General features: G+C 36.5%; 1 protein-coding gene and 1 non-coding gene across 2 annotated transcripts; both read left to right on the top strand.

Annotated features, from left to right (window-relative positions):
* LOC113502619 (fatty acyl-CoA reductase wat-like) lies at positions 1-27,955 on the top strand. The gene is made up of 15 exons (XM_026884268.1): positions 1-317; positions 14,420-14,612; positions 15,067-15,325; positions 20,947-21,062; positions 22,225-22,347; positions 22,724-22,908; positions 23,248-23,331; positions 24,024-24,133; positions 24,482-24,567; positions 25,013-25,128; positions 25,499-25,621; positions 26,052-26,171; positions 26,353-26,543; positions 27,016-27,082; positions 27,349-27,955. The coding sequence occupies exons 2-15, from the start codon at positions 14,421-14,423 to the stop codon at positions 27,452-27,454; spliced, it is 1,878 nt and encodes a 625-aa protein (XP_026740069.1). The 5' UTR covers positions 1-317; position 14,420; the 3' UTR covers positions 27,455-27,955.
* Positions 19,511-19,583, top strand: Trnav-uac. The gene has a single exon. It is a non-coding gene; the product is annotated as a tRNA-Val (tRNA).
* Positions 27,956-27,964: the final 9 nt, after the last annotated feature.

Here is a 27,964-nt window from a genome sequence, read left to right as displayed (position 1 = left end):
GTACACTTTATTACATTCCTAAATCTATAGAAAAATGTATATATTAGAAGAATTACAACCTGATAACATAAACCGAATTTAATCTATAATGTGCATAACATAAAAAATTACCATAAAAAATATATTCTTCATCGCACCGAATGTTTCGCTTCCCTGGCTTAAGGTCCAGTAGTGCCTATTTGCCATATTAAGTGCACTTGAAGTATAGTAGCCGCCAAACCTTCGTGCTTTACAGACGTGTTTCAATAAACAATAATTATTATAAAACAAGTGATTTTTAAGTTACAAGTAGGTAAATAGTGAAATAAATTATCAAGGTAAGACATTTTCTTTTTAATTTTCTGTTTGGCTGTATGCGTTGTGACCTTTGCTTTAAAAAATATAAGGCATCCAGAGACAAAGGATTCTTTATGGAGATTGTTTTTTTTTATGCTTAAAGTTTTGCGTTCTGTTATTACAGTAAAAGAAAGCTTTTTAATTTTGATCTTATTGTGTTATGATACTAATGATCAATTTGAAAACTTAATATTCAGACCGAGTTTCGATTTTCCAATATCAATAATCTATACTTCTATACTAATATATAAAGCTGAAGAGTTTGTTTGTTTGTTTGAATGCGCTAATCTCAGGAACTACTGGTTCAAATTGAAAAAATATTTTTATGTTGAACAGACCATTCATCGAGGAAGGCTTTAGGCTATAAACCATCACGCTGCGACTAATAGGAGTATAAATCATAACTTATATCTTCTACCCACGGGGGCGAAGTCGCAGGCAACAACTAGTGTTAATAAAAAATTATTATTTTCTTAAGAATTATAGTCCATAATAGTTAATTTTTAATTTTATCAATCCTTAAAATAATTTACTTTGTCACACAAAGAAGCACTTGAAAGTGATTATAGTACTGTCAGCAATAAAAGTCAGTTACAGCAATTGTTTTACAAAACTGTTTACAATCACATTTGATACTTCACTGTATTGCTATATCAGCTAACTTTAAAACGATTCTCACATTAAAGGATTTAATCCTTCTATCGCGTCGGGATTCACAAACATACAAATCACATACACAAAGACAACCAGACTCAGGACAAGCATTCGTGGATCACACAAATGCTTGTCCTACGCGGGGATCGCACCCGTGACACGGCGTGCTCAGTGGGCTTGGCGTGGTGACCTCAACCACACGGCTGTCCGTGCAGTCATGTTTGACACCTAGTATAGTTAAAACAATTACTATTTCTATATCACTGAAATATAAATACTCTTTATAAAGGCATTTTGGTAATCGACTTTAGTTTCCGACTGCACGGTTTTCTTTTTGTCTCAGTTAATGTATTATAGAAGACAGATATCGACGTTTAGGATACCGTAACCAAAGCTTAAAACCCTTATCTATGCGTCTTAGAAAGTTAGAAACTGTGATTTGTAGATAGTTCAAATACTTTATTATATTTGTAGGGAACTGTCAATGTCATAAGTAAGACACAGACTTGACTAGTTATTGAAGATAAGGGTGCCTAACCTCTGGTATATGAGTTCAATTCGAATTTAGCAGGTTTTATTTTATGTTAAGTACCTATCTCTGATTAATAAAAAGAAATTATTAAACTTAAGCAAGGAAATATAGTAAAACGGGGATGAATAATACTTTCAAGGTAAAAAAAACATGACTACTGTGTTTCCCAGTGAGAATTAGTATCTTATACGCACATGAATTTAAAAAAGTCATTGATGCGTGCGCTGATTCGAACCTACGACCTTTGACTCGACAATCCTAGGGTCATTACCACAAGTTTTATTTTACAAATGTTAATGTGAAAATATAGATAATGTAACGTTTTAGACAAGTCATTTATCTGAAGATCGGTCAAATGCGAGTTGGGGTTGTATGCATACGGTTCCGTATCGTCTTTGCTATACTATACTAGATAATTTTAAAGTGCGTTGCATTGTTTTCTAAATGCTCAAGTGTTACATTACCATCACACTTATATGAAAGCGAATGTATGTGAGTATGTTTGCTGTTTATTGTCTCTTCACGCCAAAACGGGTGAAACGATTTCGATTAAATTAGGTAGGTGAATACCGGCCATTTTAAATGGCGAAACCGGGGCCCTGATAGACAAACAGACAGACAGACAGCGAAGAAACTACAGATACAGCTGTAAAAGAGAGACAACGTTACACGCAATGTAGTGTCTGCCTCATTTACACAAAAACAAGAGTCTTTCTATTACAGGTTACGGTACCCTAAAAAAAGCCTTATTTTTAACTTCATTGTATAATAAATAACTATCATCTACTATCAACAGTTAACACGTAACAGTTATTCATGAAACTTGACAACTTATGTTTATTTATAAGTAACATTGTTCTGTTACAAGAATATCAAAGTTTAATCAATTAATGTTTAGTCATTCCGTAGGAAAAAACCACTAGATTATACGTAGATCATTAATTGAACAGTGACAATGCTTTGTCGATTAAAAACTCGAAATATCCCATGGAAAACCCATAGAGAACATAACAAAGACTTGTTTTTTACAAGTTTATTTTTTCCATCTGTTATTTTTAACATTTACTAGCTCTCGACCGCGGGTCCGCCCGCTACAAATAAAAAATGATCCCATGGAAACACAAAATCGGGATAAAATTATAATATGTGTTAATCCTGGTTCTGGTGCTAATGTTTTCAAATCAGCTGAGTAAAACGATCAAACTTGTTTGAGTCAAACCACGTGTTTGGTTCAAAAGAATAAAATTAAATCGTAATTATACAGGAAATACGTCACCCATCGAAAGGCTAACCTTGATAAGGTCGCTTAACCTCTAACCCTCGAACTACTGTTTTATTTATATTGTCTTTTAAATAGTTTAAATATTAATGTTCTTTGTTCGTTTCGACTGTATCTAATACTTTATGCATAAAAGTTAATGTTATTTACAAATTAAAGAATGTTTGAAAACCGGTCAAGTGCGAGTCGCGACATGGAGAGTTCCGTACATAATAGGCAAAAGAATAGCATCTTAATTCCTTCTACCGACATGTGTCGTTACTAGCCATTATTTTTCTCTTCGTATTTTTTTCATTTGAAATTTAAAACTGACATATTATACACTACATCCAATGACTAGAACAAGTTCATGATAAAAAAAGGTATTTATGAGATTTGAAAAAAAAAAATGCAATTTTTATTCAATATTATGATGCAATTCGTAGTTTTTTAGAAACACAGCTCTGTTGCGAGCGCGGTCCGAGCCTTGTAACATTGGTGAGGGGCGCGGGCGGCGGCGTTTTATCATTTTTAAGAGTATATTTCAGATTTCTCTTGTTTAATTTTTCTTCGTACTTACTACCTTAGTTGATGATAAAAAAATAATAATCGTGCCAAGGGGATATTTTACGTCGGATACATGAACTGGGCTGCTTTTGTAAGACGACTAAAAAATCACCGTGTATAATAAATTTGTGGAAAACTATGTGACAGACTAAATAAAAATTAATTGAATTTATACATTTTATTAGTCAAATCGTACTCGACTATATTATAGCCGAATAAAAAAAAAAACTAACTAGTTCTTTTGGTCGAAACTTTCCGAAAACAAAACAAAATGTTGGTCCAACCATCTTACGATGTGATACTGTGTTACAGTAACATGTGTTGTGTTGTCAGATAGACAGTCGCTCTGTAACATACGAGGCTCAGCTGAATCCGTTAAGACCTTCAGCCCACAACATAGCTTGGGAAAAATCAACCAAAAAAATATTCGTGCCAAGAAATCTTATTTACATCCATCCAGTAACAAGTTTATTGAACCAGCTGTCTTTTAAATTTAACACACGGAAACATGGTACAAAGGTCATAAGACGATCTTTGAATATAACAGAGTACAATCAATTTGAAAGATGAATAATAATCTATAAAAAACTATTTGTGTGTTTATCATGCTATCACGGGTAAACCCACACATTTTTTATGAATTAATCTACACATATTAAAAGAGGTTTGTTAGTTTGTAATATTGTTGTGTTAATCTCATGTCCTACTGAACCGGTTTTGGAAATACTTTTATCAATAGACAGCTATGTTATTTGTTAGCCTAATAGGATATTTATTTACCTGAAAGATATCACCCAAAGTTAGCATGGGTAACAATATCAAGTATGACTGGCTCGTTGGTCTAGTGGTTAATAGCCCTGACTGCAATATCGGAGGTCGTGGGTTCGGTTTCGGTATGTTTATCAGTTCTAGTACTTATAATACAAGCTTTTCCTAGTTTGAGACTAGATGGCGCTGTGTGAATTTGTAGAATATATATTACTAGCTTTTGCCCGCGACTTCGTTCGCGTGGACTTCAGGTTCGTCCCGTCTAGTCTAGCAATGTAAGCGCAAAAAATGTGTTTTTTTACGACCTCACTTTAGAAGCCTCAAAAATTGTGGCCTATGTGTTATTCTGATGTATAAGCTATATTGTGGTAAAGTTTCATTCAAATCCATTCAGTAGTTTTTACTCGAAAGAGTAACAAACATCCATACATCCATACTTACAAACTTTCGCCTTTATAATAGTAGTAGGATTTTATTATGAATTTTGAAAACAGATGTGGAAGAGAGATGATGTTCACATCCACAACTAACTTTATAATACTTAAAGTTAGTATTAAATTGAAAGAGATTAGAAAAAAAATTCATAAACATTTAAAAAACTACTCCCGCATCAAGGAACTTAATCTTTGTATCGCGGGATGTTTCACAAACATTCAAGTCACATTCACAAAGACACCCAGACTCAGGACAAGCATTCGTGGATCACACAACCGCTTGTCCTACGCGGGGATCGAAACTGCGACACGTCGCACTCAGTGGCTTTGACTTGGTAACCACAACCACTCGGCTATCCGTGCAGTCATTATTGTCTTAACTATCTCGGTTATTTATATCACAAAGTTTTCCTTTACCGTTTGTCGGCGCCTTGTTGTACTTTAACTGGGTGGTCTGAACATCTTTGACATTGCATTGTCTATTTTAAATCACGTTACGTGTGTCAGATAATCGTTTTATTATGTAAACTTAACTGTTAAGTTAAACGGTAGAGGTGTTTGAATATAACTTTTTTGTATTATAATATTCTAATCATTTTTTAATTAAGGGTTTTAAGAATTGATACTTAAGGCCAATTTTCGTGTGTTTGTAACATTTTCACTCTTGAAAAACTGGATAAATTTTGATGAAATTTTGAAAAAACGGTTTTTGGACTTAACTTGATTAACACTAACTTTATAAAATGATGTAACGGTTTACTCACGCGTATTTATCGGGGTAGCCCGACTAGTTTCGGACCCAACCGGAGTCCTTAAACATGAGACGCGATTTATAATGAATCAGTCTCACGATAGTTATTATAAAAACACTAACTTTAACACATGGGATAGTTTTTATACATTCTATCGCTATTTTATGTTCCCGTGGGATCATTTTCAATTTATAACGGGCAGGCCCGCGGGCAAAAGTAAATATAAACAATACATAATAATATATTTATAAAGCCTCTATTGCTTTCGCTACAAATAAATGTTTAATTTAATAAGCATATTTTTCTCCTTCGTTACGACAGATCTTAAGTGAAATATGTATAATTGATTTCCATTAAAATCTCATAAACCTTTATGGCTACAAAGCGTGTCAAAATTATAACCCTTTATTTGAAACATTTGTTAAATACCATGACTGGAATGATAAACAAAAAAAACATCGGTTATGTCATAGCCATTTTCAACCTTATTTCTTTGTAATAAAGGTGCTGTTTAATTCAAAGTTAATTATTAACTTATTAGGGCTAAAATTATGTGACTGTATAATTTCAAGTGGCAATTCTTATTTTTTTTGCTCAAAACTAGATAACTTCCATTACATTATAACTTATGGTTAATTTCCTTATAAAAAGCGACCTTGTCTTGTTTGTTTTCTGGCTTTAATAAGCGTTAAATTTTACTTTTTATGTGTATGTATTATGTAAACATCAGTGATAGGCCTTTAATACAGAGAACGAGCATTGATCAATACGCTTGTGAGCTGCCCCACGGTGGGGCGCCATTACCGAAGCTGTTAATAACACCGGCCTGTAACTGTCCCACTGCAGGCCTCTCATACAGAGAACGAGCATTGATCACCACGCTTGTGAGCTGCCCCACGGTGGGGCGCCATTACCGAAGCTGTTAATAACACCAGCCTGTAACTGTCCCATTGCAGGCCTCTCATACAGAGAACGAGCATTGATCACCACGCTTGTGAGCTGCCCCACGGTGGGGCGCCATTACCGAAGCTGTTAATAACACCAGCCTGTAACTGTCCCATTGCAGGCCTCTCATACAGAGAACGAGCATTGATCACCACGCTTGTGAGCTGCCCCACGGTGGGGCGCCATTACCGAAGCTGTTAATAACACCAGCCTGTAACTGTCCCATTGCAGGCCTCTCATACAGAGAACGAGCATTGATCACCACGCTTGTGAGCTGCCCCACGGTGGGGCGCCATTACCGAAGCTGTTAATAACACCAGCCTGTAACTGTCCCATTGCAGGCCTCTCATACAGAGAACGAGCATTGATCACCACGCTTGTGAGCTGCCCCACGGTGGGGCGCCATTACCGAAGCTGTTAATAACACCAGCCTGTAACTGTCCCATTGCAGGCCTCTCATACAGAGAACGAGCATTGATCACCACGCTTGTGAGCTGCCCCACGGTGGGGCGCCATTACCGAAGCTGTTAATAACACCAGCCTGTAACTGTCCCATTGCAGGCCTCTCATACAGAGAACGAGCATTGATCACCACGCTTGTGAGCTGCCCCACGGTGGGGTGCCATTACCGAAGCTGTTAATAACACCAGCCTGTAACTGTCCCATTGCAGGCCTCTCATACAGAGAACGAGCATTGATCACCACGCTTGTGAGCTGCCCCACGGTGGGGCGCCATTACCGAAGCTGTTAATAACACCAGCCTGTAACTGTCCCATTGCAGGCCTCTCATACAGAGAACGAGCATTGATCACCACGCTTGTGAGCTGCCCCACGGTGGGGCGCCATTACCGAAGCTGTTAATAACACCAGCCTGTAACTGTCCCACTGCAGGCCTCTCATACAGAGAACGAGCATTGATCACCACGCTTGTGAGCTGCCCCACGATGGGGCGCCATTACCGAAGCTGTTAATAACACCAGCCTGTAACTGTCCCATTGCAGGCCTTCAAATCAAATCAAATCATTTGTTTCGCTTTAAACATGGGTACAGACAGATGTTGTGGTTGTAGTCTTGTGGAGAAAGAGGAACAAACATCCGAATTATATTAGTAGGATTTTATAAATAAGTCTTTAATTAAGGTTTACCTTAAGAACTTTCTTAAAAAAACGCTTAATAATTGATAAATATTTCCGGATTGAGCAATCACGCCCGACCTTGTAAGAATCATTGCACACAATACACAATGATTATATATGTTTTATAATTACAAGCTAAACACGTGTTTAGCTATTACGCGATAGAATTACATAAACAGTTGGTGATTGTTTTCATCCATCGGTGCCGGATCCCTCAAATGTATTGAACTGACAAGTCAAAGTCACGTCACTTGTCGAAGAGGAATGTCATTCTCATACATATGAAGTTTTTTATTCGCGACTGCGTTATTGTGACGTAATATTGCCTAAAAGAGCATCAATCTTGTGAATGTTTGACCAGATTTTTAGGGTTCCTTAAAGGTTTTACAAAAGCTTTTCTGTCTGTCATCGATTGTCATTGACGTCCTCTATTGGCACCCAACTTGTGACATTTTCGTAAAAATCTTTATTGTTCTTAATACTCATTCTTTTGGGCTATTTTAATGGAGTGACATTCAAAAACATGGGTATTCAGATTCTTTTAATCTTTTATTGTATATCCGCACCAGCGAAATTTCAGACTTGTTTAAATCACTCCAAATATACTTGTTTCGTTGAAATGAAACGACTTTTACGGATTTTATCGCGGTTTAATTTTTGGTTTTAGATGTCTAACATTCGCGTAAACCTAAGAAACCACTATATACTTGTTTCATCAAAACAAGGTCTTCTATTTACTTTACTGTCTATAAAGTATTGTTTGATCAAACGCCAATTGCGATTGTCTTTGTTGTTTATTTAATTAAGGATGATTAAGTCAAGATGTGACGTCATAAGAATGGCATTATAATACGTCACTGCTAGAGTCACCAACCTTTTGACCACGTAAGTTAAATAACTGTCGTGATGGCCTTGCGGTTTCATGCATACATTTGTATTCACGAGGAGGCAGGTTCGATCAAATGCAGGCAAAGTACCTTAATTATTCTAAGACACCACTGATAAACGGTGTTGAAAAACATGGTGAGGAAAATTGGATTTTCCAAATATTGGAATCTGAATTCGCCCGCAGCGTGGTGATCAATGCTCAATCTTTCTATATACGGGACGAGGCCTGAGCCTAGTAATGGGACGTGTATAGGCTGGTGTTTAATTTAAGTTAAATAAGTTATAAAATATTGAATAAATAAATTTGGTCTTTTCGTAGTTAAGTACTTTTTGCGACTCCCTCAGTCTCAAAAGGTGACTGTCGTAGTCACCTTTATAAATTTGATAAAGTAACTTTGAAAATAGTTAGTTAAAAAAGAATATTCAAACAAAAAAAAACTTAAAAAAAACAAATGCATTATCACCATGATACTATATTTCTTTTAGTTTCGTCATGAATCATGATTCATATTTAAATTTAATATAATAAAACTATACACCATGACTGGCACTACAATTAATGAGCATAATAAATTATGTCATAATAATCTTTAAAAAAAAACCAGTTCTGTGCTAGTTGGACTTGCGACACCAATACCTCTAAAATAGGAATATAAACAAATTGGTTACCAATCTAATTGATGACCGTACCATCATCATTCCCCTGCCCTTATCCCAATTATTATTCGGGGTCGGCGCAACATGTCATCTTCTTCCATACCTTTCTATCTGACGTCATCTCACAAGCAACACTCTTTGCAGCCATATCGTCTTTCACGCAATCCATCCATCGTTTCCTTGGGGGTCCTCTGCCCCTTTATCCCTCGACATCCATAATCAACATCTTCGTACCAATCGTTGTTAAATTACATCGGTAAAGAAGAAAAAGAAAATTATTTGTAATACTGTATTTTCTGAGTAGTCTTGCGGCTACTTAGAAAAATAGTTTTTTTTATGCATGAGGTACGGGTTCAATCTCAAAACAAGGAAGGTGTTTTTTTTCAAATGTGCATGTACTTAGCTACTTTCTCGGTGAAGGAAACCTTCGTGGGAACATCTGGAATCGATAAATTAAATGTAAAACCACCCGCAGAGAGGTAGCGTTGTGATCATAAAGAGGCTTATGCCCAGATTGCCCCGCTGTGGGAATATATAGGCTGGCATTATTTATTTACTTAAGCAATACTGGAGATATTAATTGCTAGTTGTTCGCGTGGGTTTTTACTTTTTTTATTGCATAGAGCCTTGAGGAGATCATTAAGTCGACTTGCATTTCCTGTTGCCATTATGTACTTATCTACCCGCATTATGTGGTCTTGAAAAGGAATATTAGTATGAGAGAGAGATAAAGCTATGTTCCGTCTCTTTTTCTCAGCTAACAGAAGATAGTAGTGGTTGGTGATGGCAATTAACACCAGCCTGTAACTGTCCTACTGCAGGCCTCTCATACAGAGAACGAGCACGGATCACCACGCTTGTGAGCTGCCCCACGGTGGGGCGCCATTACCGAAGCTCTTTTAGAATTATATTTAGTTAATGTGTACGGAAATCGGATATAATACAAAGCAACCTTAACATTATAAAATAAACAATAACATCATTTAAAAACAATAGTTAAGTTATAATCATTTGCAATTAGACAAATAACATAAGTTGTTTCGCGGTCAATTTATTCCACTTACAAAGCATTTCTTTAATGTCTTGTCTTTAGTGTCACAATATTTATTTTAATAAGCATTGCATATTTATTTGCAACTAAGTAATAGCGCCCTGCAATTTTACCTACGTTGTTTCCTGTATATAATTGGTGTTACCAGGGTAAAAAAAACCCAGACTGGCCTCGCAACACTGAGGGATATCTTCAAATGGGATTAAAAAAACCAATAGCCCACCCATCATTTTTATGACGGTACTAACAGTTGCATAACCTCAATGCTTATTTCCATTTGTTGTTATAGCAACTACAGAAATACCTCATTTGTGAAGTTTTCAACTGTTTACACTTCATGAGATACAGCCTGGTGACAACACGACAAATAGAGCCATAATAAGGTCCTATATGAGCCATAGGGTATATATTCGTACTACAACGAAAACACCATAATTTTTACCATGTGACTGTATACCATAAGATTGCCTTCACAGTTAACACAGCAAAATAAATATTAGCCAAGCTCCAACTGTATTTAACTTGACTGTTGATACAAGCCGTTTGTATGTCACGGCGTATTAGAAACTAAGTGTTCGGAAAATCTGTCCACGAATTATCTAGTAAAGGTTATTTTTCTCAGTCAACTTTTTACAGGGTTAAAACGATAATGTCTTCAACCCACGTCGAGGGCATGGCGTGGGGATATGTCGGACTTCCACCGACTAAAAACACCCCTTCTACTGCTTTAGCCAGAGTCACGGGATGCATGACTGGCTGGCTCTAGTCCTTTGGACTCCTCAGGGATAGGTGTAAAAAGCCAACCCCTCACTCCTCATAAGAACGGGTGCGCATGACGACGCGCCCGTCTTCTTCTTGGCTTTCGCGGTTACCTGTCGTTTAAGGCAAGGGATATTTCTACAATCGTTAAGGTCAACAGAAAATGTGCAAGTATGGGTAGAAGCAAGGAGTCTCAATAACTATTGGTGGTTTGAATAAGTCCGTCGTTCAAATGTACATTCTGTAATAGCCGAGTGGTTGAGGTCACCACGCGAAACCCTCTGTGCGCGACGTGAAGCGTGTTCGATCCCCGCGTAGGACAAGCGTTTGTGTGATCCACGAATGCTTGTTCTGAGTCTGATTGTCTTTGTGCATGTGCCTTGAATGTTTTTGAAACCCCCGCGACGCAAGTATTAAATTCCTGAATGCGTCGAAACCAATCATTATCAAGTTGTCACCGTAGTACTTAGCAAGTGGATCTTTTAAATAATAATAAAATGTATGCCTTGGCTACAGGAGCTGGTAACCTAATTTATTTGTGTTGGTAATACTCCAGCGTCATCATCGGCCTAGCCTTTTCCCAACTATATTGGGGTCGGCTTCCAGTCTAACCGGATTCAGCTAAGTACCAGTGTTTTACAAGGAGCGACTGCCTATCTGAACTCCTCAACCCAGTTACCTTTGCAACACGATACCCCTTAGTCAGACTGGTTGTCAGACTTTTCAAGCTTCAGACTACCTGTAACGACTGTTAAAGATGTGGGAATAACAGCTGGGACCCACAATTTAACGTGCCATAGTCCATTCCAGCGCGGTAATAGTCCAGCTTATATTACACACCTAGCTGTTGCCCGCGACTTCGTCCCCGTGGGTAGAAGATATAAGTTATGATTTATACCTGCATTGTTTTTTTCACATTTTTTATTGTATCTTCGCTCCTATTAGTCGCAGCGTGATGGTTTATAGCCTAAAGCCTTCCTCGATGAATGGTCTATCCAACACAAAAAGAATTTTTCAATTTGGACCAGTAGTTCCTGAGATTAGCGCGTTCAAACAAACAAACAAACAAACTCTTCAGCTTTATATATTAGTATAGATAGAAGTATAGATTAAGTACATGCCTCTGTTATAAAACACTAGAGACGATTTTGCTTTCATTCAGTTTTGCCTGTCCCTTTGTCTGTAATAAAATCTTGTAAGTATACGAATATATTCTTAGTTAACTTGATCAACACATTTTTATAATAACCTTCAATATCTGCATTTTTACGTCGAAAGTAACTTCAAGGTTTTTGAGTATGGTCTTAATAAGAAACTGTTTTGTCATAGTACAGTCAACAGCATAAGTATAAAGAAAATTATCAACATACGGAAGACAAGTTTTATTTTTTATTAGTGGCCTGTTGGTCTAGTGGTTAGTAGCCCTGACTGCTATACCGGAGGTCGTGGGTTCGATTCCCACCCAGGACAAATGTTTGTGTGATGAGCACGATCATTTGTTCCGTATCTGGATGTAATTTATCCATATTCTTTATGTATTTACAAATATATAAGTATGTTTATCAGTTGTCTAGTACTCATAATACAAGCTTTGCTTAGTTTGAGACTAGATGGCGTTGTATGAAAGTTGCAGATTTTTATTATTCAGTCCACTGTGTTCCAATTCTGGGCAAACTAAACATTAGGTTTTTTACATAGAGCTTAAAAATAAACTTAATAATTGTAATCATTACATTTATTTGCTAACTGTATATTACCAATCTTTGTTTTGTTTAAAAGGCAAGCAAAACCAGTTTTAAAGTTAAATAAGTGAGTATTTTGTGAAAGTGTTTTGGGGTCATCCTGACGTAATCTTATTTGCGATAACCCCTTTATCGGTTTGTTCACATATTACTGCAGCAGTCGTCAATAGCAGACGTTGATATATACCGTGTAGACTGTATAGGTGGACATCAGACAGTTGAATATAGGAAAATCTTCAATTAATCTTAAAAATTAAGTCTGGCGCTCGTGGCTAAACAAAATACCGCACACCTTGACCGATCACAGGATAAGCTACGCTTGATACGGTCGGCCCCGATATGGGTGACTTTTGATTTTTATTTTAGTCTCCGTCTTAACGAGTTCCTCTATATTTCGGCACTTTGACTTTAAAATGAAGGGCACGACTACTCTTATTTTATGCATTGTTGTCATAAATTACATACAGGTATTCAAATGCTAGAAAGTCTGACAACCAGTCTAACTTAGGGCCCAGGTAACTGGGTTGAGGAGTTCAGATAGGCAGTCGCTCCTTGTAAAACACTGGTACTTAGCTGATTCTAATTAGACTGGAAGCCGACAGGAAATTGGACAGGATATTATCATACTGCCACAATTGAAGAGTTACAAGTGTTACAACGTCCATTTTTTTGCCTCTTCGTATACTTCAAACAGATTATAAAGTAACATTGCGTATGACTTTGAATTTATACAGTAATTATATCTACATCATAATCCGTTTTTTATCTACATACAGGAAAACATGCTTCAGCCATACATCATCGTCCTTGATTGTATGACGTTGTATGATGTATGTAATGTTAAGAGCATGGAATAAATAGTAACTTATTTATGTTTGTGTTATTATTTTATTTTCCATAGTCTGTAATTATATATGTGAATAGAATTATCCTAAGCTTTCCTTACTAAGTGTGGATGTTTGGATGTTTGTTACTCAATCACGCAAAAACGGCTGAACGGATTTGGATGAAATTTAGCATGCATATAGCCATTGTCATGGAAAAGAACATACACTACCTTTCCGCTGTAAGTAATTCAATCGTAGTGTCGCGACGGACTCAACAAATATTCAAGTCACATGCAAAAACACAATCAGATTCAGTTTGTCCTACGCAGGAATTGAACCCGCGATACGTTGCGCACAGTGGGTTTGGCATGGTGACCTTAACCACTCGGCTATTCGTGCAGCGTCATTTTGACACCGTATATTACAGAGCCACTGTCTATCTGACTACCCAACACATGTTACTGGGTAACACTGTGTCACATATCAGAATTGCAATCAATTAATTCAGCTAATTGTGGTCCACAGCTGGACATACGCCTCAGGCAAGATTTGATTGATAGAAATTGACTGCATAAATAAACGAGTGGTAGATGTCACCACGCCAATTCCACCCGTCACAAGACGTGTCTAAAGTTCAATCCCCGAATAGGAGAAATATTTGCGTGATATCTATAATTGCTTGTCTTGAATCCAGGTGTCATTGTGTTTCTGCTACGACCCTCGACACAAGGATTAAATTCCTTACTGCAGGGATCGTTTCGATACAAAACGAAAACAGTTGCGCCTCAACAACCGGTACCCCGCCTTCCGCATGTGAGACCCTGCCTCTTTTCTTAGATCATTGTGTGAAAGACGATATGGCTGCAAAGAGTGTTTCTTGAGAGATGACGTCAGATAGAAAGGTATGGAAGGAGAAGACATGTTGCGCCGATCGTAAATAATAATTGGGTTAAGGATAGGGGAATGATGACGATGATGATGATCATAAACTGCGTTGGCCTGTTCCTTGTTTCTAACTCCATTCTCTTCTGCTCAAAAAACCCAATAGCCCTTCCATAAGCGAAGGTCTAAAGTCAAAAGAAACATAACTTAATATTTTCTCCCTTGTTTCAGAATGAATACGACAGCGCACGAATCGCCTTTAGCGAAGACTCCGTTAACCAAAGACAAAATGGAGAAATGGGTGGCAGCGACGGTCAAGGGAGAGAAAATAGACGTCGATGTCTATGGCAAGCCCACGGCACAGATGATCAAAGAGCTGGAGAATGTCAGGAATCTCAGCAAGGAGTTACAGGATAACCTACATGTGAGTACTGATAGGTAAACCTAGAATTGTTCAAGTGAGGCCTTTTTCGCCAAATGGGTAACCATCAAATTACAAGTGGTGCTTTGGGTTAAGCGGTAGGTAGTGTCTAACTAACCTTAGATTAGACTTCTACTGACTAAAACTCACCCTTCTTCCTTTATTGTGGCCCTTCGAATGTGTCTTAACATTTATATTCAACGTTTAGTTTGTGATTAAACTCTGACACTAGGTTATAACATCAACCATACGATAAGAAGAAAAAAAAATCACCAACCTTAGGTATTCTTATCAATTAAACATGAAAAGATTGTGACATTTAAAGTATTATTAAAATTCACATAACGCCAATTCAAACCTAACTCCTTTATTTATCAGTCCATCGATCACACCACTTATTTATCTCAACCTACCTTAACAATTAAAGCAACTTCTCCAATTCCTCTCCATCTTCCAGGAGTTAGAAAACACAGTCCGCATCACCGATGTGGAGAATCAAGAAATGAACCCAACGGCTCCCATCCTCGACTTCTCGGAAGACCATGAATTCGTTCCTGATCACAAAGACACATACTACGCTGAAGAAGACAAATTGGACGCTAAGGAAGAAGAAAAACAGAAGCTGACCAAGGGTAAAGGGCCAAAGACTGAGATCCAAGCGTTTTATAAAGACCAGTGCTTGTTCTTGACTGGGGGTACTGGGTTTTTGGGCAAAGGTAAGTGGCATGGCTTTGACACCAAAAGTTTCTGGAAAAAAGACTGAGGGATAAGTTATTTGCGATTGATCAAACGTATTTAATTATACATTTGTGTGTAGAACACACTTAAAAGCAAGAAGAAGTGATAGCTTAGTGGTGAGACTGCCAATTGAACGTCTCAAGTTCGATACCAACGAAAGCACCGACTTTTTTAAAAAAATGTGTTATTTAGAAATAAATATCATAGTGAAACTTTTGGGCCGTGGGGGCCGAGTGCCAAAACGCTTTTTAAAGACCTAGCAAAGCGTCTCGTTGACACTTCTCGTGACCCAAAGGCTGGCTTTTACCTCGCTCAGAGGATTAGCATTGCCATTCAACGTGGCAATGCTGCCAGCCTTTTGGGCACACTCCCAGCCGGCAGCGATGCCGATGAATTTTTTGATGCTTTAATTTAATAATTTTTTGTTTTTTAACTTGTAAATATTTAACTCTGTAAAATTGTAAATAAAGATAGATAATTGAAAAGTATGAAAAAAAATATATATCATAGTTACTGTGTTTCGGAAAGCACATCATAAGTTTTAGTCAAAGTAGCCTATGTCCTTTATCACGTTCCAGACTATATATGTACCAAAATTCATTACAATCGGTTCACTATTTTACGTGAAAGCGAGACAGATAGACCGATAGTCGGAGATACTTTCGTATTTATAATATTGGTATGGATTACTCAGACAATTAATTTTTTTATCAGGCAATGAACTGGTTGGACGTTTAAATACAATTTGTACGGGGCTTCCCCTGATGTAAGGTATTCGTATTAAAGAATATAAAATCAATAACATAACTTGTGAACTTCTTTTATAAGGTGTTTTAAAATAATGGAAAGAATAATTTAATTGAAATACTGAAATGTCTTTTCGAAAAAAGGTCTTTGTTTTATAAAATGAGTTACTCGTTAATTATTACTATTACAGGAAAATAAAATTCTAGAAACTTTTGGTTACGTGTGACATTTTGAAAAAATATGCATGTGTGTGTGTGTCTTGATAAATTCGTTACATTTTACTCTATATTAGACTTTAGCTGTCGATCGTGTGTAGTTCCAACTTTAGCCACTGCACGAATTGGCGCTAGTGTTGCGTTCATCATCATTCATCATCATTCCCCTGCCCTTATCCCAATTATTTTATTTGGGGTAGGCGCAACATGTCATCTTCTTCCATACCTTCCTATCGGCCGTCATCTCACAAGAAACACACTTTACAGCCATATCGTCTTTCACACAATCCATCCATCGTTTCTTTGGTCGTCCTCTTCCCCTATATCCATCCACATCCATGCTTAATGCCTTCCTTACCACATGCGTTCCAGAGTACCAAATCGATCTCAATTGATTATTTGACAAAATTGTTTTTTTTTTATTTTATCTCATTAATAAGGGGATAGAGTGATTTAAAATCTCGTGTGACGTCATTTACCACTTCTTACGAGCAAGTGATGTTAGTAGCCCCTACTACCATGCTTAAGTGCTTTTTATCTTCCTGACTTTTTGATCATGACGTAAAATGGAAAATACGTATTCAGTATTTATTGGAAATCTCTCGGACAGACTAAACATATTATTAGACTAGCTGTTGCCCGCGACTTCGTCCCCATGGGTAGAAGATATAAGTTTTAATTTAGGTATATCTGCCCGGTTTTTTTCACATTTTCTATTGTATCTTAGCTCCTATTAGTCGCAGCGTGATGGTTTATAGCCTAAAGCCTACCTCGATGAATGGTCTATTCAACACAAAAATAATTTTTCAATTTGGACCAGTAGTTCCTGAGATTCGCGGGTTAAAACAAACAAACAAACTCTTCAGCCTTATATATTAGTATAGATTATATTCTATTCAATTGCAACAAAACAGATCCGAGTGTTGGGTTGGGAGTAATTTTGTCTGAATAAGAAACTTAATATACCAGTTAACACAAAATTACTCCCGCTTCTATCTCTGTATGACCTTGCGGTTCAATGAACGTTACTAGAGGTTGCTAGTTCGAATCCGAGGCAGGAAAGACACGCGAAAAATTTTCAAAGGTCAAATCTTAAAAACCAACTAAAAGCGAGTCGGAACCGCGTGTAAAGAGTTCCGTATGACAAAAGAATATATGCTCTTTGTGTGGAACTTCAAATCTGCTGAAAATTTAAGTAACTATTATGGTTTATGTCATACAGTTTAATGACTAACGGACTGACAGACGTAGAGACAGCGTTGATCATACGGGTCAATTTTATCCCTTTGAGTGCGGAACCCTAATATTTTTTTTTTTGAGCTCAGGCCCCACATTAAATAATAGTTATAGTAAATTATAGTTGCATTGCTCTTCACCACCAAATTTTTTTTTTCAATAATACAGATATTTTAATAAATTGCATGGTTGCCGATTTTTTGTTGTGTGTGCAAAGGTGAATGCTCAATAAATCATTAAGTATTATTATAATCATAAGCAATGGCATTGCTTTTACCCATTCCATAAAAAATAATGTTGTTTTTGCGTTTTTTGCGTGTGTGTTTTTGTTTGCATGCTTGTTTGGGGATTCCAAGGCGTTTGTTGATGAGGTAAGCTATTTTTTGCATTATAAATTATGATTTGATTGATACAATATGATTTAATAGTTATTGTCAGCGGCTCTGCCCGTTACCAAGCGAAAATGATTCCATGGAAACATAAAATCTTTACTCTTAAACGGCTAGAGCGATTTTGATAAAATTTTATGTGGAGATAATTGAAATTTTAGATTAATACATAGGTTATGTTTTAATATTTTTTTCTATGTATATTCTAATGTTTTTTTATTGTTTTTCAGACGGAAGGATCAGTTTGAAAGCCAGTCGTGTCGTCGAAAAAGTTGTCCTGTGATTGTATATAAAATCGATTCTGTTAACTGCATGATAATTAACGAAAGGAGTTTAATTTTAACTGTCAGTTAAAAACGTCAGTTAAATTACGGAAAAATATACTTGATAACTTGAAATTACTTTTTAACTGTTCAATTAGTTACAAAACTAGAGACAGGTTGTCACTGTCACGTAACAAAGACAAGATAGCTCTTGTAGTCATAGTATTCGACCATTTTAGGTAAATGTCACTGTCTCTATCACTCGAAAGTCAAAAGAGACAACAAGAGAATTAACAGCGTCTTAAAATTGAGTCTGCTTGGGTATGATAAGTAATGATTTTGTTAAAATTAAACTTCTTTCTCTAATTAACAATTTAAACTAATTAATTTATTTGTTTATAAAAGCATTCTTTAGTGGTGTTAGTTACTTAAATTAAAATTTAATGCTTTTTTAAATTTGTTTTATTTTGCCCAACTGTGAAGAAAAAAGGCGTATGTATTTACTTCTCAAACACCCTATACATCAAAATCTATTAGTAATCTTTATATGTATACAAGTAAATTGTACTGTATGTGTGTATGTCACTCATCTCCTAAACGGCTGGGTCGATTTGAATGCTTTTTGTATGACATAGTGTGTCGCCCGGGATCGTTAACCTTCACAATTTTTAAGCTAAGCTATGAAAAATACATTTCGGTGCAACTTTAATACATTTGAGTTATTTTTTAAAACTTATAGAATTATACAATAGAGACAATATTTACTCTTGACAGAAAAGTGGGAAAGACTTGCCCAGCTGTGGGACGTTTTATCACAAATACACATCTTAAAAATAAATTTAGTAACTTTGATGTACATAACGAAAACTCACAAAGAAACAACACCATTTTGAAGATAAACAGACGAAAGTGTAAAATTAGGATAAATCAAATGATATTAATTAGGTACAGATAGTCATAATTAATAAAATACAGAGAAAATCCATTAAAGTCGACAAATATTCGACTGGCCTGTTTGTTAGTCTAGTGGTTTGTGACCCTGACTGTTATACCGAAGGTCGTGGGTTCGGTTCCCACCTACGACAAATGTTTGCGTGATCAGCATGATCATTTGTTCTGTGTCTGGGTGTAATTTCTCTAGTATGTTTTTTGAAAAAAAAAAGCATTTTTATCAGGTTTTTATTACTCATAATACAAGCTATGCTTAGTATGAGACTACATGGCGTTGCTGTGAAAGTTAAATAAAAATGTAGAAAAGTCAAATGAACATGACAAGCAATATTAGATCAACTAATTCGCCACAATTGCCACCTGGTTCCGTGGTGTAGTGGTTATCACATCTGCTTTACACGCAGAAGGCCGCCAGTTCGATCCTGGCCGGAATCATACTGTTATTTCAGCAATACATGCTTTTTGTGTTTGAACACCAGTTTTGCTGTTTTACGATATTTAAAAACAAAACAGAAATCATAATGTATTAGATTTTCCCAAGTTTATTTGGAAACACTTTTGTTTGTATTTTTGGATCACTTCACAACTGAATTTTGAGGCACTTACCGTTAAGCTGAAATCTTCACGACAGCTCCAAACCCGACGACAATGCAATTTACAACTATAAAAACGGCTGGACCGATTTCGATAAATTAATTTGAGGGGAGTAACTGGAATGAATGGAATTTAAAACGACTGAATATGAATTTCCATATCTATTGTCAAAATATTGCTATTATTTAATGCTTTAAATATTTGTACGAGTTTTATTTCAAAACGGGACTCTAAAAATGTTGCTGTGAGTGACGTCATACAGATCAATTAGTTTAACCTTTGTTTACGCAAGTTGTGGCTTGACAACTAATTAAATAGACTGACAGATTAATTACCACCTAACCCCCCCACCCCGCCCACGACGCAACAACGAGGTGTTTGGTAAACGCGCGTGTGTCTGTAGCATAGCACGCGAACTGATGAACCGATTTCGATTTAGTTTTGTTTATTGAAAGTTGAATTGGTGAGTATTTTTTAAGAGTAAGTTTAAAATCGGTTTCTTAACTCTTCAGAAATGTTTGTTAAGGTACAGTGAGCTAATACGTTCAAGTAAAATGACCCGAAATGCTAAAACGATGGCATGATAGAAGTTTGAAGAATGATTGTGTTTGTAGCATCTTATCTCGTAAAGGGATGAACAGATTCAGATTTTCTATTTTCATACTCAAAAAGTGAATTTTTCGAACGTGTTTTAGCTGGGTTAGATAAATATCGGTCTAAGATGGCTTCTTATATGTACATTTTGTTATACTTTAGCTACCTAAATATGGGTATCAAATGTAATAGCTTCACTTATACGGAACTTTATATTATGACAAATAAAAATGTATATATGTGTCGGAGGTTTCTTAGATTTTGTATTTATACTTTTTGATGGGGATAATCCATCACCCATCATGACTATCTCCTGTTAGCTAGAATCTGCAATAATAACAAGTTTAACGAATATCACCCAAACTTAAACTCAGTACGTCCAAAAACACTTGACTGTCATGGAATGTAATAGCAGTATGAAAGATGTAAAACATAGCTGAATCCGGTTAGATTGGACTTAGTTGCGAAAAAGCTAAGCATATGTTGATATTAAAACAGCAGTGCTATTTTTTCGATTACAACAAATCCTTTTTCACAACTTATCAGCACACACACACACACATACCTATACAGTATGTAATTATACATTAAATAATTATTATTATTCCAGTGCTAATAGAAAAGATTCTTCGTTCTTGCGGAGACATCAATACAATATATGTTTTGACCCGAAATAAGAAAGGCAAAGATGCAAGGGCGAGATTACACGAGATGTTGGATGAATTTGTAAGTATTTTAAACCTTATTATCGTATAGTTGATGTATAACCTGGGCCCGAATTCCGTTATTAACAATTGCCTATGTAAGAGTGGAAGTTATATTAAAATGACACTGTGTTGATATTAAATAGCAGTGCTACTTTCCCACGTTTTTATACACTCACTTTTCTTGTTTGTTTGTCGTTTCGGTTGGTTTTTTGCAAATCAATTTTGAGGCAGTTCCCGAAAAGCTAGCAGGCTGAATTTTCAGGTTAGGTTCAAACGAGATGGCAATGCAATTTGCCATTTTAAAAAGGCTGGACTGATTTTGATAAAATTTGAATGGAGTGACATTTAAGAACGTCGGTTTTTAGTTTTATTTAATCTATAATATTTTTGGTAACAATCCTGTATTTATGTGGTGTGTCTGTCAATCATTCTATCTATTCGTATTCTCCCAAGCATTTTACCAACATAATAATTCGAAATTCAGTACGGGGGGAACACTCACTGTCAATACAATGAATTTCCAAGTAATTGGGGCCCTGGTGTCACAGTGTATCCCGCCCGTAGTCCTCTGACATGACGCAACACACCCTTGAAACATTCTCAGGTGTGTCGCGCCTCACGATGTTTTCCTACATCGTTTGTCATGATAATTTCTTTGTACTACACTCATGAATCCAAAAAGATATTCATGCGTGTCAAGAGTTGAATCTACGTTATGTTTTGACAGTCCAGTGATAATATCACTCAAATCTAGTATAGATTTGCAGTATTAAGGTAAAAGGAAAAAGGAAAACTTATTTTATAACTAGTTTATTGGCAATAAAACTAGGCTCTGTCTAGGGCAAGGTCTGATATTTAAACGCATAGTGTAGTATATATAACCTCAAAATAGAAGGCAAATAGTCAGTCGCTCCTTGTAAAACACTGGTACTTAACTGCATCCGGTTAGATTGGAAGCAGACCCCAACATAGTTGGGAAAATACTAGGATGATGATGACCAACTCCACATCACCAATAAGGTCTAGTGTCAGTTTCTAGAGTACCAACTCGATCTTAATTCCATTGAAAAATAACACTTTTATACCAAAACTCTGATTTTCAAAATCGGCAACAGATGGCGCAGCTTTTACAATAACAACGCCATCTATTATCAATTTTCTAAACCATTTTTCTGTTGCAGCTTTTTCAAAGAGCGCTCGATGAAAACCCTAAAGGCATACACAAGGTGGTCCCAATACTTGGTGACATGGAACTACCAGGCTTAGGTATAAGTGATGAGGATAGGAAGACGCTAGCGAACAAAGTAAGTACTAATATTAGAGTCCGTTTTTTACAATAAATAAAATAAAAATTAAAATATTAGTTTAGTTTATAAACTAATATTTTAATTTTTAAAACTATAAAACTGGGCACGTTTCCCGACTTTGGCAAGGATGAAGATGTCTTTTTTGACGCTTTGTAAATAATGTATATTTTTCTTTTTATATTGAGATTAGAGTTTAATTATTCCAAAATAATTTAACAATAGTAAATAATTAATGACTTTTCTATAAATACAGAATAAATACAATCATAATTCTTAGGTCATTTTTCAAAAAAACAAAAAGCGCAGATTTTCTTCCAACCATCACTAGATGGCTCTGTATAGTACAAAATTTCACCAATAGATATCGTTACAGGTAACTATAATAATCAACGCGGCAGCTACAGTGAAGTTTGACGAAAAGTTATCAGTCTCGACGGCTATCAACGTCAAGGGTACGAAGGAGGTTCTGAAGCTGGCCAAGGAGTGCAGGAATCTGAAGGCTATCACTCACGTATCAACAGCTTTCTCCAACACTCATGTCAAACATATTGAAGAGAAGTGAGTATTGAATACACTCGAAAAAGTTGGCTTTTTTCGCTGTGTCAGAAAGACGGTTATTATTATCGAGTATTTGAATGCATGGGAATCAATCTTGAGTGATTTGTCTGATTTTGGATAGAGTTGATAAAATTCGATTTGTGTCAAATTGAGAGTAAGAGAAACGGAAGATGGACCTATGCTTATTTTGAATTACTTAATAATTATCTTTAAGTAATACACAATGCATGCTGGCCTTAATAACTAAATTAGGAAATATTAGGAATCTCATAATTTAATCATTTGACAGAATATCATTATAAACGTTTCATCTCATTCAATAATTAATTATTTGTTCAGGTTTTACGACCCTCCGATATCAGTGGAGGCGCTGGAAGCTATCTCCGAGATTGATGAGAAGCTGATTGAGAGCATCCTGCCGACGTAAGTCTTTGATAATAATTATGATAGGGTAGACGACTGGGGCCGGGAGCAAGATGGGTCGATGGCATAGTAAAGGTCTCGGATCGAGTCTGAATAAGGCTTGCACAGGACCGGAGAAATTGGCACGAGGAAGGGGAGGCCCATGCCCAGCAGTGGGAGGATAAAGGCTGTGGATGATGGTGATGATGCTGGCTGGGTATAACAAGTAAAAATCTATTTAGTTCCTCAGACAATTAAAAAGTATTTGCCATGTATTTTTTTTTACAAAGTTCAACTGCTTTAAAATTTAGGAGAGGGGGCTTGTGCCGTAAAATTTATACACAATTGTGACGTCACGTGTGAGTTCCATTCACCGTAATTTAATCAATTTATGTTGGGAGGTGAAAAGAAATACTACGTATCTATAACTAGCTGTTGCCCCCGACTTCGTCCGGAATTTTTGAACGGAAGCAATCGAAGATGAATATTTTTCCCCATTTTTGCCACATTTTCCATTGTATCTTCGCTCCTATTAGTTGCAGCGTGATGTTATATAGCCTAAAACCTTCCTCGATGAACAAACAAACTCTTCATCTTTATATAGCTGATGAATTGAACTAAGTACAAGAGGGACACTAAAAAAACATTGCCATCATACCTGTTCTTGACATGATCATGAAATATCTTTATCATCTAAATTATATTGTTTTTAGACTTCTTGGCAAACGACCCAACACCTACTGCTTCACGAAGGCAATAGCAGAGGAAGCTGTCAGAAAATATGGTGAAGGACTTCCAATCTGCATCGTCAGACCGTCTATTGGTGAGATGTCATTTTTGATGTCAACAACACGGGAATAAACTTTCCTGTTGCCGTCCTAGTCACTAGAGCAACATGCCAGATAGAGAACTAGAGTCTAGATAGTTAGCAATTACTGCCATACTGGATACGATCCCCACTCAGGACAATTTTTTATCTGATGTCTAGTGATGATGAAGAATATTAGTTCTGCGGCTTCTTTTGTGTTTGTATTTAGACACAAATAAGTATGTTTATCAGTTGTCTAGTTCTTATAATATAAGCTTTGCTCAGTTTGACACTAGATGGCGTTGTTAAATTTATAATTTATTCTTCTTTCTCAAAACTTTAATATGTTTTTTCCTTCTCCAGTTGTATCGACATATGAAGAGCCGGTCCGAGGATGGACAGACAGTGTCTATGGACCAACGGGACTCGTCGTTGGTATTGGCACTGGGGTGAGTAATATATTCCGATTTCAAGTATAATTACTGATGATACACTGAGTTTCAAGAACTTAAAAGTCCGATCCCAATACGGGCAAAAACTTGACAAAGTTTGTCAAACGGTGAAGGAAAACATTTTAAGGTAACCTGGATTCAAAATATAGAAATCAGAAGTGAGCCAGTTTAGTAATGAATGCAAAAACCTTCCCTAAAGCTTCCATATAATGAGAAGAAGTCTATTCCCAGCAGTGGGGCATTTAGGCTGATATGATAAAACTTAAAAAAGGGATAAAGCATAACACAATACGGTTTCCCCACAATATTTACCTTCACCACTTTTATCATTATGCTAACAGTTTGTACTAAACCTAACGCAAATGACTTCGTGCGTTATAACCTAACAATCAAATTGTCAGTCCGTCATTTATTAATCTATAGTATATCCAAATCCTCTCAGGTTCTCCGCACCATGTACATGGACCAGGAGAAGGTGGCCGACATGGTACCAGTGGACCTCTGTGTCAACGCTATCCTCACCTCAGCCTATTACACTGCGAAGAACTATAAGGAGAAGTAAGTTTTATTTAGTATAACTGCTTTTGCTACAAATTGGCATCGAAAAAGGGTTCCGGAACATTCCAATGACGAAAAAAAAAATGTTAATTGATATTACTATTATTAACGTATCAAATAATAATGAAAAACAGGATGATGACAGATGAATAGTCTTAATTATAGAACCCTGATTTATCCTTTGTTCTCCGGACCCTAAAAATGGGTTACAATCGTAAGACCGATCTTAGATGAGGTTTAAGTAGGATCCCATATTTAAAGTAACATGTTGCTTTAAATTTCGTTGTTAATATGGACAACAAGTACTACTCGCACTTAGATGATTTTTGGTATATTATACAACTTACCAATATCTATTCTCGTCTTTCAGTCAAACATCCAATATTCCGATCTACAACTTCGTATCCGGGGCACAAAACCCAGTCACCTGGTGGGACTTCATTGAGAAGAACCGGAAGTACGGCATCGATAAACCCACAACTAAGGCTGTATGGTAAGTTAAATAGAGTTAAGACCATCTTGAACCGAATTAAATCTATATTTTTTGAAAAGGTAACGGAGCGTTCCTAGGACATATTTAAAATTGGATCAGCAGTTCAAGAGTTACCATGCCACTGGCACATACACAGAGACCGGTCAAACGGACAAACATAACTGCCAATCACCCACTGATATAGGTCACCACAGCTGATCACTTTGCGCGGCGTATCATGGCTTCGATCCCCGCGATACGTTGTGAAATTGAAATATGGATATTGAAATTCTCATAAAATTGAAATCGCAATACATAAATACTGAAATGAAACAATTATTATTACATATTATCATTTAAATATGAATCAAGTGAACCTCTCAAAAGCTAAATATCATCAGATTAGATCAAGCTCTCAAAGATAAGAACCACAAAATATTATTATTTTCAGGTATTACGGGTTAAATCCGACAAACAACTATTATCTCTTCTTATTCTACAACTTCTTCCTTCACTACTTGCCTGCTCTACTGATCGATACCTACTCATCACTCACGGGGAAAAGAAGAGCGTAAGTATTAGAATCTTTTTAGAATCTTTCAGCATTGTTTGACAATTTCGAAACCAGTCGAAATCCCAATTTTATTAGACGAAGAACTATAACAATAACGCCATCTAGTGACCATCATGAATAACTGCAACTCTTCTTGCGGCCAATAGATGGCGCTGACACAATATTTTCTTTGTTACAGAATGTTGAAACTGTACTCGAAGGTGATGAAGCTGGCGAACATTTTGTTTTATTTCTCGACTCAAGATTGGAAGTTCTCGGACATGAACGTCAGGAACATGTGGAGCTCGTTATCTGACGAGGATCGAGCTGTATTCCCTTTCAGCATGGGAGAAATGTCGTGGGAATATATGTGTGAAACCTTCTTAGTAGGTGAGTTAAGACCAGATTTGATTTAGATGTGAAGATTAATATAGTGCAGGAAGTCCTCCTGCCATATTGAAAGGTGCTCTGCGGTCGGTGCGTGATGAAGTGTCATTCTTTTAGAGATGAGGCATGGCGGTTGAGTCAGTAATAGTCAGATAGTACCGGCCTCCTTCTACGAGGAGGTATATCTATGAGCATTCTCCAGCCGTATAAATAGAAAAGATCTTCCTTCAGCTCGATAGACTGATATTTTCAAAAATAAAGCTCGGACCGAAAGCGGAACTCGTAGGACCTAATGCTGTGGCAGAACTGAAGAAGTCCAGCAGTGAATAGTGGTAGACTGAGTTTATTGGTTGGTGAAGTAAAATAGGCCTAAGCAGTTATGGACGAGGTGTTGTTATTTCGCGAAAGACCATGCTGCCACACCGTCGATAAAATACCAAATTGAAGATGTTTCAAGACTGTATTTATATTTCAGGTTTACGAGTATACCTCATCAAGGATGACCTGTCAACGTTACCTGAAGCTAGGAAGAAGTGGAACAAGTAAGAAAATAAAATGCTTTTACTATTCTAAAACAAATTTCTAACATCTGTGGGGGCTACTTAAATGATAATACGATTTACTTAAGCGTATTTATGGGATTTGCCCGACTCGTTTGGAACAGCTTGGGTAATGACTCTACCACCGTTTCAGCACATTAATTACGCCTAGTCGGACGGTTGGATTCGAAACTAGTCGGGCAGTTTAATTTTTTAATACATCATGTACTATTTTTTTCAGTAAAATAACCTAAACCCCATTGTTTCAGACTGTACTACCTCCACCAGACACTGAAGGCTGTTACTTTAGTTCTAGTCCTAAATCTAGCCTATTTCCTTCTCCGCCCAATATTCTCCATAGTATTAGGTCGCTAAGTTAATCAACTTTAAATTATAATCCCTGTAAATTACTAACATACAGAAGGCTTGACGCATTTAGCAGAAGTGACGTCATAACCTCGTAAAACAGCATTGAAAACTGCTTGCAATAGAATAAGAACTGTCAATTTAGGACGACAAAATGGCGGATTAAAAAGTTAGAAATTTGCAGGGATTATAGAGTAATGTTCTTGTAAATAATAATTGAATTATTTCAGGGTTTGAGATTTTAAATAGTTTTATAATATTTATAAATGATTGCCTTTTAATAGTAACTGTCAATTCTTACGCAGATCCTGTGTAGCTCATGCCTCAAGGCGGCGCCTTGACAATTGTGCAATATTATGAAATAGACGATACCATAGAGATGCAATGATTGAACGAAAGTTTCAGAGTGATATTTTTTTATTCTATGATAATTATTGTAAGTATTAATCTTCAACATTCCACAAAAAACAAGACGTAATTAGCAGTTCATAGTGAAGTACAAAATAACATTATTTATAC

The sequence above is a fragment of the Trichoplusia ni genome, chromosome 17 (genome assembly GCF_003590095.1).
Source record: "Trichoplusia ni isolate ovarian cell line Hi5 chromosome 17, tn1, whole genome shotgun sequence".
NCBI lineage: Eukaryota > Metazoa > Arthropoda > Insecta > Lepidoptera > Noctuidae > Trichoplusia > Trichoplusia ni.
This window is presented reverse-complemented; position numbering and strand designations above follow the sequence as displayed.

Excerpts from the sequence above, each read along its gene's own strand:
- LOC113502619 (XM_026884268.1), top strand. The coding sequence starts at position 14,421 with ATGAATACGACAGCGCACGAATCGCCTTTAGCGAAGACTCCGTTAACC. Across the intron at positions 22,348-22,723 it reads GGAAGACGCTAGCGAACAAA|GTAACTATAATAATCAACGC; the intron begins GTAAGTACTAAT and ends ATATCGTTACAG. Across the intron at positions 26,172-26,352 it reads CTCACGGGGAAAAGAAGAGC|AATGTTGAAACTGTACTCGA; the intron begins GTAAGTATTAGA and ends TCTTTGTTACAG.